We start from the raw sequence: 14,061 nt of genomic DNA, 5'->3' as shown, positions 1-14,061 counted from the left end.
GTCAGGCTAAGCAGTAACAAGGTTCCAGCCTTGCTACATCTCCGAGCCTCAGCGTCCTCATCTAATAAACGGGACTAACTTCACCTATCTTGTGGGTTGTCCTGAGGTTCTGATCAGATGGTGCAGGCAGAGCCCAGCATGGGCCATGATTACGACCATCACTAAGTTAATTAAGAATAAACAGTGTAGCAGTCTATAGCCGCTGAAGGCTCCTCCTCGCCCCGCGCCAGGCTTCTCTCCTCCCAGAAGTAGGATGTTCTGGACTGAAAGACCTGCCTCGGAACTCCCGGCTGCAGGAAAACGTACCCTCCCGCATCCGTAAAATGGGACCGCGGGCAGCGGCGCCCTCGAGGCCCCAGCCCCCGGCCCCCGCCCCCGGGCGGTGCTCCCGCGCGGCGCGGCGCTTTCCCCCGGGGCGGGCCGCCGAGCCGGGAGGGACGCCCGCTCCCCGGCAGCCGGGCGCTCAGCCTCAGCCGGGGACTTGTCAACAGGCTCCGAACAAAGAGCCGCTAATCCTGCGGGCGGCGGCGGGCGGCGGGATCCCGCCCCTGCCCCGGCCCTGCCCCGCGCCGCGCCGCCTCCACGGGGCCCCGGCGGGCGAGCCGGCTCACCGCCAACCCCTGGGCTGGGGCTCCCACTGGCTCGGCGCTAGGGCCCCGCGGGGCTAACGTGCCCGGGGCCCGCGGCCCGCCTCTAGCTGGGGCCCCCGCCGCGGCAAGCTGCCCGCAGGCTACCCCAACAACCCGGCCACCGAGTGAGGAGGCGTTTTGGAAGCAGGGCAGGCTCTCCTCACGCGGGGACGCTAAGGAGCACTCCTACCTGCCCCTGCCCGCTCCTGGCTCCTGGCATCCTTTTTTCGGGGAGCAGAGAGAGGGTTGGAAAGATGCGGAGGAGGGGCACAGCAGCCCCTCAACTCCATCTGTTCTCTGCCTCAGGAGGGGGAGGGTCTCCCTCCAGGTGTCCTCCCTGCGGGCTCTCTGCTGGACGTTCTGGGGTGGGGCAGTGGGCGGGTGGGGTCCCACCTGCCCTCCAGGCTGGGCGGGGGAGTACAGGTCAGAGATGGGATCCAGGGTCAGAGATCCCTACCCAAGGGCCCTGCACTTGTAGCTCGGCTTGTAGCCTGGCTGTGACTGACTCCCCTCCCCAAATCTCAGCCACATATTTGCCTGGAGCTCAAGGTGACCCTGAGCCTTCCAGATGGACAGAGCTCTGACACCCAGGTGTGGGGAGGGTCCTAGCTCTGGGGGACTCACCCATGGGGCACTGGCCCTTGGTGCTCTCTTCAGGAGCTCCTCCCCCATCTAAGTGGGACCTAAAACCTGCCCCTTTGTGGCCTGCCCTGGGGGTAAGCAGCTGCCACTCAGTCCTCTCCAGATTTCCTCTTCCCCATCTCAAACAGGGCTGGGATGGGCTTGTCTACAACTACACCTGGAGACAGGAAGGAGGGGGTGGGGGTGGGGCAAAAGAGAAAACACACGGGCCAAAACGCAAGCTTTCCCTCAGGCTCCGCCCTCCCACCTGGGCCCCCAGCTGCACCCTCTTCTGCAAAGATGGTACCAAGGACTCCGCCCAAGTGAGGACAAAACAGTGCCCTCTGCCATATCCATCATGGTCAATTGCTCACATTTATTGAGTGCCTACTGTGTGCCAGGACTGTGACACACAATGACATACATTTGTCCACCTAATCCACACAACAACCCTGTGCACCAGGTCCTTTTATCACTCTATTTTACAGACAAGAAAACTGAAGTACAGGGAAAAGCTTGATGGCCAGCTTGATGGCCAGATACCCAAGGGTGGGGTACAGGGAGTGCCAAGGGCACAAAGTTTAAGGAGGCTGATTCTGCACTTGCACAACTTAATTTCTGCACCCTGAGCACCTCCCTGGCCTCACCCTAGTCCAAGTCCTGGTCCGAACCCAGACTCTGGAACTTGCTGGCTCAACCATTCCATCACATCCTCAACGTGCCTAGGGTTCTGGCTCCGAAGGGCCAAACACTGCTGTGCCATCTGACATCAGTGCCTAGGAAGAGGGTAGGCCTCAGGCACAGGCACACTGATCTTCTGGGGGTCCTAAGAAGACCTGGTTTTGCCATTGTGAGTGTTTACCAGCTAAAGCAGGGCCTTATTTCCTGACTCAGGTGCTGGAACTCACAATTCCCTCTGCTTCACAGCCACCTTCAGCCCTGCCACAGCAGCCACCTGGCTCCAAGCAATGCAAGCAGCTACCGCTGGGGTGGTTGGGGGCTTTGGTGGGTGCTGGTCAGGTGTAAGTGGTTCCTGGGAGGAACCTGCTGCTGAGTGCACAGTTCACTCCAGGCTCCCAAGGCACCTCCCTGAGCACTAGCCTCTGCTCCAATAGAGTCATCAAGTCCAATGCTTAGTCTACAAAGAGGCAGATAGCCCAGAGAGGTTAAGTGTCTTGTCCAAGATCACAAAGCAATCAAATGACAGAGCTGGGACTAGAATTTAATCCCATCCAGGGCCCCCACTGCTTTTGCTGCCATGTTCTGACATCAGAGCTGATCATCAGCACATGGTTCCAGGACAAGCTGAACCCAAATCATCATTTTCATAGAACCCCAAACAGAGTTCTTCACACACTAGAGGATTTGGTGTCTGAGTCAGCCCCAAGTCTCTGCAGGGGTGATATGTGTACAGATTGGAAGGGCAAAGAAAGGGGCGGGTGGGGGGGCAGTTACTTCTTCCAAATAAAAGCATGACTCCTCTCTGGGACTCCTGCCTGGGGCTGGAGCAGCAACAAATGCTTTTCTCTCTTATCTCTGGGCTTGGGCCCCAATCACCTCAAGACTAGCTCTGTCCTAACTCATGCCTACAATGCCAGGGAAAATGGAAGAAAGAGATAAACAGCCATAGCTGTCTGCTCCATGTTGAGCTCCATCCTGAGGCACTCTATTTTACCCATCATCTCATTACTATGACCTCAGGAAACAGAAACAACCCCATTAAAGATGTGGGAATGGGCTGGGGAATAAAAGTTACCTAAGGTCAGGTGGCTTAGACTGAAACCCAGGCACATTTGTCTTCAAAGCCCCTGCCCTTTCTACACTACCTGACAGGAAGAGGAGGTTAAGGCTCTCCAGAAGACAGGAGGACCTGTCAATGCCATTCCTGTGGGAGCAGACAAGAGGAGTGAAGGGAAATTGGCCACAGGAAGCTGAGTTGCCATTTGGGTGATGATGGCTGGGGCTCAGGCTAGACTAGACTTTCCTAGTGCTTGGCCTCAGGAGCCAAAAGTCCCAATAGGTTCTGCGCAGAGCAGCCCGAGTCTTGGTGTCAAATCCATTCCTGAGGATAGGGATGGGGCCCAAGAAAGAGGCTACTGGGACAGAATGTCAGGGACAGGATGGGCAATCATGGCTCCGTGCCCCTCAACCCCACCTTCCAAGGGCTTGAGTCTACAGGGCTGGGGCCCAGAATAACATTATTTGCATGAGAAGACCCTCATCTGGGAACATTTATGCCTGGGATGGGTGGGAATGAGCAGGGAGGTTCCTGCTCAGTAGTCCTGGGCACACAACCTGTATGAAGAACCCACAAACATGTATGATCACGTGAGTTGGTTTGCCATCTGTGTGAGGGCCCAAGGCACAGCCAGCCCATGGTGGGGTTTTAACTTGCTCATTCCTACCTTGGACAGGAGCCATTTCCAGCCTCCCCAGAGTGAAGCAGTCTGTATTCAGGGACAGGGATGGGGACGGCTGCCAAGGGGAGCAGAGTCAACTTCTCTGCCCTCCCTAGCTGTAGCAGCTCTCCCTACCACGCCATAGAGCCCAAACACAAGTGGAGGGAAAAAAGAGGAAAAAAATGAGCTTGACTTGACTGATCATGACCTGGAGCACCTTAGGGACCAAGAACAGAGTCACAGTGCTGCAAACAGAGGCAATACTCATAGGAAGCACTGGCACAAGCGAATAGGTAGGCATCTCAGGCCAGAAGCCTCTGGCAGTTGCCCAGGCCCCATATACCTCTCCAGGGCTGAGGAATCTGTCCTGTAGGCCACTCAAAGCTCATATGCCATGGTCCCTACATGGGCCCTGGGAGGAGTTGGGGAGGCCTCTTGGAGGGAGCAGGATTGAAGCTGGGAGCTGAGATAAGCACAACAGTTGAGACTGGCAACAGCGGGGGGCTTGGCCTAGGTCTGGACACAGCAGAAGGTGTTGGCTACAGGGTGGGGAGTGTGGCTGGCAGGGCCGGGGGCACCAGTGTCTGCAAGGCAAGGGAGCTATGGTGCAGAAGCCAGAGCTCATCTGGGGGTGTGGATGCCCAGCCCACCAGCAGTTAAAGCCAAGTCCCAGTGGAACAGCCTACTCCTGCGTGGTTATGCAGGTGTTTCCCTACGTGTCCCCAGGCTCAGGGTTGGACTCTACCTTTAGGCACCGGGGAGCCACAGGCTTTCTAGGGAGGTTCCAGCCAGGATACCAGGGACATTAATCAAAGCAGAGGAACCCCAGAGAGAGGATAAGTGGGGGTGGCCACTGCACTGGTCCAGGTGGGAAAGGTGAGGGAGAAAGGGGCTGGGGGGCAGGAGTGGTGACAAAGGAAAACAGGGACATGAGCAATGTCACAAGTAGCACAGAGCTGGAGGATTCGGTGACAGATTAGACATGAAGCGTGAAGGAGAAGAGAGAGCCTGGGAGAGACTGCAGGTTTCCAGCCCCAGGCTGGAGGACTAGGGGGAGGGGGCAGGCGAGGAAGGGTGGCAGGAGAGGGCTGGCTTGGATAGAGCAGACTCAGGTGTACATGCATATGGACACATGTGCTCCCCGGCAGCAGCCAAACCCAACACTGTGGCCTCTGTGTGGAGAAGGGGTCCCCCCACCCCCACCCCAGGCTGGAGGCTGTTCCTGCCTTTGAGACTATGTGGTTTGACCCTGCATGTCTGGGGACCAGGGAGCACCAGGCAGGACGAAGGTATGTAACACAGGAGAGACTCCTGGCCCCTGGCTGAGGCCAAAGTTGACTGCTTGAAGGAACCTGCCAGTGGCTCGTAGTTGGGGGTTCGCTACCTGGATCAATGCCAGTCCTCAGCTCCACCCCAACAAGGAGAAGGGGAAACAGGCGGGCCAGAGGAGCAGCCCTCTCCTGGGGATACCTGGGGGGCCCTGAAGTAGAGCCCACCCCATCCCCAAGGCAAAATGAGAGTGGGCTATCTCTTAGCCCTAGAGAATTAAGACACCCTCCCCCTAACCAGCTGCCCTAGTCTGGGGGTGAGGGGTGGACAGGGGGGTCCAGGCCCAGCTCTGAGGATGGGGGAGGGCCCTGAGGAAGAGACCACCAGGGCAGATTGCTAGGGTCAGGATGGATAATACCAAAGCTCAGTGCCCCTTAGCACCACCTTCCAGAAAAGCCAGCTCCTCATGGGCCCCTCCCCCCAGGAGTGCAGAGATCTGTGTGACAGGGCAACCAACAGGTGTGAGTGGCTCACCAGAGTGGGGAGACAGGGGTGTGACAGGTGAGTGTGCAGGGACCCACAGGGGGTGAGTGTGCTAAAGGGACAGGTTTTTGTGTGAGGCGCTGACAGAGGGTGGGCTCTTGGCCTGGGGAGCAGGACACGGCAATCCCACTGCCCCTGGAGCCCCTTGCCACCCAACTGGCCGTCCCTCCCTCAGCCACTCACACACATATTTTTCACTGGCTGCTGTTGCCGAGGAGATGATGGGTGGTGTGGGACGAGGTGTGGGAGAAGCTGGGGTCATCTCAGGGCCAGGCTGCCTGGGCATGTGTGCCCAGAGCCTCTGGCAAACAGCAGTAAGGGGCCCCAGATAAGAAGAATGGCCCCTGCCTGTCCTTCAAAGGCTCCTCCCACAGGCCTGGGAGCTGATGCCCAGAGGCAGCCTCTGCTCCAGGGTAGCCCTGCGGCACTGGTGCCCACCTGCCAGCTCCCTGGGCAACCTTGGACCAGACCCCAACAGGTGCCCCACCAGCCAGGGAGGCAGTTCCCCTACTTTATGACCTTCCAAGGAATCCATGTAACACCCCCCAGGCTGTGGCACCCAGACTCACCAGTACCCATCACTTCCTTATCCACACATGCTCACCTGTGCAACTGCTCACAACCGACACACACGTGCCGCAGGCCGGCTGTCACACAAGCTCATCTGGCCACACACATACCGATGCTGCACACACTGCCAGCCCCCATCGCAGCCAGGGCACACATGCCAACCCACAGCCCTCACACGTGCTCAATGTGGGCAACATGCAGATATGACCATACAGCCGATTCAGTAAACATTGCCTGGGTACCTACTTGGTATCTGGCAACACCTCTCCTGTGTGAGGAGCATGAACACCCCCAGCTCACCATGATCAGCTCTCCAACCCTACATCCCCTGAAGGTTGCACACACAACCCTAACATGGCTATGTGTGCAATGTGAACACACACCCAGCAGCAGTGCAGCCTCCCAGCTCAGTCAGGATTAAAAAGGGAGGTTATGGGGCAGAAGGGCTTGTTAAAGTGAGGGTTTGGGGAGGACGATGGGATGTTGGAAAACAGGGTAGGGTAGAGGGAGGACTGAGGGGGCAGAGTGAGGAGGGCAGCTAGGCAGAATGGGTGCAGGATGCGCTACGCAGAGACCCTTTAAAGAAACAGCCATCAGCCTCAATCATCAGGCTGGTCTCAGCTCTCACTCATAGATCTCCAATCAGTCTGGCTTTGCATCTCAGGAACCCCAACGCTCCCTTCTGACCTCTAGGATTAACAATGGCCTGGCCATGCTGGGAGGCATCCCCCAGGTTCTCTGGGTAGCAAGAATCAAGAATTGTTGAGGTGAACCCCATGCCCCCTTAATCACACAAACGACCCCCCATCCCAATACAAACATAAGCTCAGCTCTGTTAAGTGAATGGATGCAGCCAGGAGAGATCAGGACGCCCTAACAACTCAGCCTAGGTGTAAGCTCAGGGAGAGCAGACAAAGGATGCAGGGGAACTCCCCCCCACCCCAAGGGAGGTGGGCTGAGAGCCTAGTTACCAAGCAGGTTAGGGTGGCCAACGGGACATGAAGGGAGGAGGAAGGGCGGTGCAATGAAAGGGAGAAGGGAAAGCAGCAGCGGTCCCACCTTACACAACTCTGGCCCCCCCACGCACTAAGGAAGCTGGGAGCCACGGCCCTGGCCAGGGGCCACGGGCCCTTGATTGTGCAGCTTGCAGGGGCCGGGTCGGCTGTATGCGTCTCCACGCCTGTGTGTGCCTGTGCGAGCGTGTGGCGGGGACAGGGGGAGGACACTGTGTTCTGGACGTGAGCAGAGGCCAGGTGCCCAGTGGGAATCGTGAGTAGCTGTTTGGGTCCGCTGCTACCGGTAAGAGGTATCTGAAACCCCCTCCTCGTTTTCCTGGGCACTGGAATGTGGTCAAAAGCCGCTAATCTGTGACCCTCAAAGTCAGGCTCCCCGGGCGTCGATCCAAACCCTCGATTCTGCTCTGGGGCCGGGCAACCTGCAAACTTCCCCCGCCCGGAGGCGTGGAGCGTTTACACTCCCCAGCCCCGCGCGCTGACAGCTGCTCCAGCGCTTGGCAGAACCCAGGCTTCCGGGGAAGCGCGCGGGGAAGCTAAGCAGCAGCGCGGGGCCGCCCCCGCGTCCCGCCTCGCAAAGTTTGGCCTCGGGGGGCTCAGGCCGGGTCCGGCAGAGCGGGTCAGGGACCCCCGGGGCAGCGAGCGTTCGCGCGCACAGTCCCCCGCAAACCTCCCCAGAGCGCGCGCGTGACTCACCCGAGCCGTGGAGCCAGGAGGCGAGGGCTATGCCCAGGAGCGCTGGCCACAGGCCGGGCCGGACGGCCATGGCCGCGGGCGGGCGAGCGGCCCGGCCGGGCGGGGGCCCCACAGGCGGGAGGGCGGCTTTCAGCGCCGCAGCCCGGAGCCCCGGCCCGGGGCGCCGCCGGGGCCCATGCCAGCGGACTGCGCTGCCTCGGGGCGGCCGGCTGCGGGGCGCGCGCGGCGCGTGGCTCCCCTGGGCACCGGGAGCACGGCAATGCAGCCGGGGCGGAGCGCAGCGCCAGCCGCGCCGCGCACCGAGCCAGCCGCCGCGCGGAGCCCGCAGCCGGGGAGCGGGCCGGCGGGAGCCTCAAAACCCGGACTGGAGCACTGGAGCGGGGCGGCGGCAGGGCGGGGCGGGAGAGGAGGAAGGAGGGGCCGGGCCGCCCCACGCCGCGCGCGCGGGCCACCCCCAGCGCAGGGGATCCCTCCCGGCGTGGCCCGAGGCTCCCCCGGGGAGGGGGTTGGGGCGGTGGGCGGGGAGGCCTCCCACCGCCCCGCGCGGTCCCCAGGGACAGGGTCTGGAGTCCGAAACCCGGAGCGGATCGGTGCTCCGGATCCGGGCTCTCCCAGGCCTGCCAGCCTGCGCACAGGTGGCCCGGGAGGGGCCCAGGGCTGCGGCGACCCCGGCGCGGCGCCAGCCTGCAGAGAACGGCCTGGGGCAGGGGGGCCTGGGCAGGTTCGGCTGCAGTCCTCTCCTCTCCCCCACCCCGCCCCACTCCCCGCCTCCCGGCAGTGCTCAGAGGCAGTCAGCGTGCTGCGGTGCGCCACGGCCCCGCGGCGTGGACGGGAACTGCGGGAGAGCGCCCGGACCCGGGTCCTCAGGCACCGGCGCTCGGCAGGCCAGACTCGGGGCCACCCGCAGTCCCAACCGTGTAGCCTGGTGGACCCCGGTGTGACCCAAGACTTCTCTAACCCCCTGGCGCCGTTCGCATAAGGAAAACAACCCCAGGGCACAGCGCCTCAGACTGGGCGGGCGGTGTTTGCGCGCTGAGCGCGCAGGGCGCCAGAGCCGTGGGCGTGAAGGACTGAGCGGGGCTCTGCAAGCTGTGGAGACCAGGGGTAGGGGCTAGGCGCCTCCGCCTCCTAGCTCTGTGACCTTGGGCGCATCACGTTGTCTCCGGGAGCCTCCAGCAATGACCGCTGCTGGAGTCTCCAGCTCCCCACCCCCATTCCCTAATCTGGTTAAAGTAAACACAGAGTTGCCTTGAAGGAGAAAGGAAATGGCAAACGCATAAAGTATACACAGGGCCAATGGTCAGAAAAAGAGGGGGTCCTACTCTGGGTCTGAAGAGGGATGAGAAGGGTGAGGGCAGGGTCACAAACTAAACCTCCTACAGGGACCAGTTGATGATATAAATTGGTGCTGCACGCTGGGTGATATAATAATGGTCTACGCTTCCACAAAGAGGGAAGAGCTCTCCTATATTTCTTGAAACCACGAGGCCCTCTCTTGGTCTGTCGTTTGTTTCTCACTTTTGATAGAGAAGGGTTATGAAAAAATGTTTTGCTTTTCTTTTACCTAGTGTAAGAAACATCAGCCAATGTCCAGATACAAATGAATGGACCCTGGGTGTCAGTGCCAAGGAGGCAACGGCAGCATTGGAGACTAGGCATAGGATCCCATTGCAAGGCATAGCTGGTTCTCCTCCAGGTGCCAACTGGTGTCGAATTGGAGCCCAGTGTGTCCAGAGCTTCCAAATTTTCGAAAGAAGCCACTGTATGTGAAATCTTGGGGTTTAAAAATATTAACTAAAATTAATTAATTAATTAATTAATTTGTTTTTACACCTCACGTGAGCCCAGATGAAAATGTCCACAAATGTCCAACAGCCTCCAGGTTTTGAATTCTGCTTTGGTGATTGTGTGTATGTATGTATGTATGTATGTATGTATGTATGTATGTATGTTGTGTCTATCTGGTCTACCCAACTGGAGTGTGTGTGTGTGTGTGTGTGTGTGCATGCCCAGGCTACTCCCTCTGACAGTATGCCTCACTGTGCTTCCATGGAAGAGGTGGGTAGGAGAGGTGAAACCTTAGCAGGTCCATTATTTACGGTACCTGGTACAAGAGAGATGGCTAGAAGCTGGGGTTTCTAGCCATGGGCACTGAAGAGGAGAAGGAAGTACTGGGATTGGGTCTGGGATGTAAGATGATATCATAATGGTCTGTGCTGGACTCTGCTATGTCCTTGCCTACATTTATAATTTGATCCTTGCATGCCATCTTGTTAAATAAACATCATCATAACCATTATACAGATAAGGTAACTAAGATTTAGAGAGAAGAAGTGCCTTATGCCCAGGCCAACCATACTCAATGGTTGCAGGGCTAGCTAGGGATGGTTCTAGGGGGCTTTGACTTCAATGCCCATGCTCCTTATATTTCCTCTTTCTGCAGGTTCTGCTCTGGGACTAGAATTTGGGAATATAGTTTGGGGAACAAGAAAGGAAAGGGTCTCTTCACTTCATTTGGTTCCTGTGTTTACTTTGCTGACCTTCTTTCTTCAACCAGAGTAGAATGGTCTGTGTAGTAGTCAGGATAGACTAGGTTATATCATAGTAATGAACAGTTCCCAAATCTCAGTGGCTTCAATCAACAAAGGTTTATTTCGCATTTGTTCATCAAGGACACAGGCTGACAAAACAGCCACTCTCTGAAATATCATTTGTCAGTAAAGCAGAGGAAAAGAGAGCACTAGAGGTACATCCACCAGCTGTCAATGGCTGAGCCATGAAATGACACATCCCTTCCACTGACAATTCGTTGGCCATAGCTGACCTCATGGCACCATCCAAAAGGGCCAAGAAGTGTAATTCTCCTCTATACCAGCAGCTGAAATATGAAGAAAGCAGCATTAAGGATGACCACTGCCTCCAAACCCAGCATGATTTGGCCCCTGCCTACCTCTGTGACTCTGCTTAGGCCCTACCCATGGTGGCTTCCTTTCTGTTTCTCCAGCAGCCAAGCTCATCCTCACCTCTGGACTTCCCCATTTGCTTTTCTTCCTGGGATACTCTGTCTGAAGATTTTCACATGGCTGGTTCCTTTTAGTCACTCAGGCCTCAGCTCAGCTGTTCCCTTCCACTCGGTACTCAGGGCATGTCAGGAAAAGGAGCAGGGATGCCCTTGCAAAGATAAAGAGTAAATGTCTCACCTGAATTCTGCTTAAGAATCCAGACTGGAGGGCTGCCAGTAAGTGCTTGTCTCAGGCTCAAAGGTAGATGGTCAGATAGGAGGGCTTCTAACATCTTTAATCTTCCTTGTTTTTGAGTCCCAGACTCAGAGGGAGGGAGAGGCCAGACCCTGGACCTTCCAACAAGTGTCTGTGGCCCCCTTGCAATATCCCAGTGACCTTGCTTGAATTTCACCTCCAACTGCTCTGCCAGCTAGGAATTTCACCTTGGAATCTGCCCCTCAATGGATTCACCTTCTGGAGCCTAATCAAACCTCTCCCCTCCATGTTTATTTCTGTTATTCAGAAGACTCTTACTCCTTTTTTTTTTTTTTTAACTTCAGAAGACAAAGTCTGGGTCTGTCCTGAATTTTCTCTATTCATTCATTCATTCATTCATTCATTCATTCATTCATGAGAGACACACATAGAGAGAGGCAGAGACACAGGCAGAGGGAGAAGCAGGCTCCATGCAGGGAGCCCGATGTGGGATTTGATCCCGGGTCCCCAGGATCACATCCTGGGCTGAAGGCAGGTGTTAAACCGCTGAGCCACCCAGGCATCCCTGAATTTTCTCTCTTTAGATCAAATCATTCTGCTTCTGCTACTGACATAGCAATAGAGTGCTGGGGCCCTGTCCTTGCCACCCTGGCCCCCTACTCGAAGTGCTCTCTCTGAAGGCTGCTCCTCTGATGGCATCCCTTGAAAGGAATTGGCACATCTCCTGCCCACATGGTCTGATGCATTAGCAAGGTCCCAATCAGCTGCTGATGTCCACTGGATGGGGGGATCTCTGAGCCCATGGTGAGGCCATCCCTGACTTGGAGATGTGCCAGAACCTCTTGTGATGCTGGTTTATATGCACATCTTCAGGCCCTGCCCCATCCTGATTCTGATTCAATATGTCTGGGGAAGTGTCTAGGAATCTGTGCTTTTACCCCCATTCCACCCCCTACCAGCTATTTCTACTGGTGCCAGTGGTCTGAAGACTGCGATTTGAGAAACATTGCCCTATGTCTTTGCCACAGGTGCTGCCAACAACTGGATGTTCCCTATCTACCCTTGGGACACTGGCTTTCGAATTTAAGGACAGAGACTTCAATTCATCCCAATTCTATCCCATTGTATTACATCTAATCCTCTTTCCTATATGGAGCCCTCTCAGGATGTGGAAGCTGTTGGCCAGGGTACTATTTTCTTCAGCTTCTTTTTATTCCCAGATGAGATTGGGAAGCCATATATACTTTCAACCAAGTCTTAATAAACAGGTGGCTGAGGGCAGGACCAAGGAGAGCGCCTGACGGCTTTCCCCACTCCAGACTACATGGTAAGTTGCACTAGGGCAATAAGTCAATATCTCTTTCATCTCTCAGGACACCTCTAACCACAGGGTCCTTCAGCTCACACCTCACTGCTCCACCCACAAAATAAACAGAAAGACCCTGCAGAGCCCTGGATTACTGAGCCTCCAGCTTTGTCCTAATCTACCAGCCCAATAACTAAAACAAGAAATTAGTTCAGCAGGCTAGACTTGCTCTTGGTGACCACGCATTGGCTTTGATAGGCCCTGCCTTGATCCAAGCATCCATATTTGCTCACTGCTCAGCATCCAGCTTCCATCTTCTGGAAGCAGAGGCATCACCCTTCCCCACCATCAATGTATGAGATGCATGTGGGGCTACCCTACCCCAGTTCCAGAGGATAGCACATACTTCGGACCTAACCATTCAGTATCCACTGTTCTTTGAACCACAGGGATTCACTGAGGGATCGGTATATGAACCCAGGCTGCCTCTTTTCTGGGATTTTTGTTAGAACTAAGGAAATAATTTCTTTTCTTGCTGAACTTGGAGCAGAATAGAGGAGATCCTGGAACTGCCACTGTGTGAGGAGCACATGCCTTGAGACTGAAGCCTGGGCAGGAAAAGCAGAGCCTGGAGAAGAGAGAGACACTGTATATTGGTTCATCATTCAAGCGCCCTGGGTCCAGATGCTCCTGAAGCTGCCAGGTATACCCCGGACTCTTCAGTTACATGAACCAATAGATTCCCCCTTTTGTTGTTTAAGCCTATTTGGGTTTCTGCTATTTGTACTTTAAAAACTGATATTGATCATCTTTTGTAAAAAAAAACAAAACAAAACAATGTATTTACTTGAAAGAGAGTGAGAGAGAGCATGAGCAGGGGGAGAGGGAGAAGCAGACTCCTTGCTGAGCAGAGAGCCCAATGCAAGGCTTGATCCCAGGACCCTGGAACCATGACCTGAGCCGAAGACAGATGCTCAACCAACTGAGCCACCCAGGCATCCCCAGAATCACCTTTTACAAAAATCTGTTCTAGAGCCCTGCCCAAGACGGAACAAGCATTTTTTATTGCCTACTGTTTGCAAGATTTAATGTCACTCCACTGGGGAAATTGAGTCTGTGGGTGAAGACATAGATGTAAGTTAGGGTGAAAGCCAGGTCCCAAGACAAGTGAAGAATGTGTGGGGGTTAAAAGGGCAAGAGAACTAGAAACAAGCCTCTTCAGAGGACCCTCAGCAATATCCGGACCAGTCCCTTCCTCACACAGAATCCCAACACTGAATCCAACACACACACACACACACACACACACACACACACACACACACAGTATGCCAGCACCCACTCAGTCTGCTTCTAACTCAGATGCACTTCCCTTACCCAAATCACACACATGTGCAACTGAAAACAATCAATAAAAACACGTTTCCCCCCAAAATACTTACATACATGTAAAAACACTTCCACATATCCCCACTTCCTTCATACACAGCCTATTGCATTCTCCATGCTGCCCTGTGCTACTGAAAACTTTGTGCCTGGACTTCCCCAGTGCTGAGCACAGGAATGGAGATTGCCTTGCCATGGCACCTCCAGAACCAAGGACAGCGCCCAACATTTCTTATGATCTCACCTTGTGCCCAACATAGGACTAAGATCCTTAACTGCTTTATCTTTTTCAATTCTCACAACTCTTTATGAAGCAGATGTTATTATCATCCACATTATATAGATACAAAAACTAAGGCACAGAGAGGGAATGTAACGTGCCTAAAGCCACTCAGCTTGTAAGAGATGGGA

At 55.6% G+C, this 14,061-nt stretch overlaps 1 protein-coding gene across 4 annotated transcripts in view; it reads right to left on the bottom strand.

Annotated features, from left to right (window-relative positions):
* The window catches only part of UNC5A (unc-5 netrin receptor A), a 61,837-nt gene extending 53,852 nt beyond the window's left edge, over positions 1 to 7,985 (bottom strand). For 2 of the 4 annotated variants that reach the window (XM_041747696.1, XM_041747699.1), the window contains exon 1: positions 7,741 to 7,982. In XM_041747696.1, coding sequence (XP_041603630.1) covers positions 7,741 to 7,810 — 70 coding nt within the window. In that variant the 5' untranslated portion in view covers positions 7,811 to 7,982. Of the gene's footprint in view, positions 1 to 7,740 lie in introns of all 4 variants that reach the window. The other 2 variants (XM_041747695.1, XM_041747698.1) reach the window with 2 other exon arrangements.
* Positions 7,986 to 14,061: the final 6,076 nt, after the last annotated feature.

Source organism: Vulpes lagopus, chromosome 3 (assembly GCF_018345385.1).
Source record: "Vulpes lagopus strain Blue_001 chromosome 3, ASM1834538v1, whole genome shotgun sequence".
In the NCBI taxonomy this organism is placed as follows: Eukaryota; Metazoa; Chordata; class Mammalia; order Carnivora; family Canidae; genus Vulpes; species Vulpes lagopus.
Note: the sequence above shows the minus strand (reverse complement) of the source record. Positions and strands in the feature narration are given on the sequence as shown.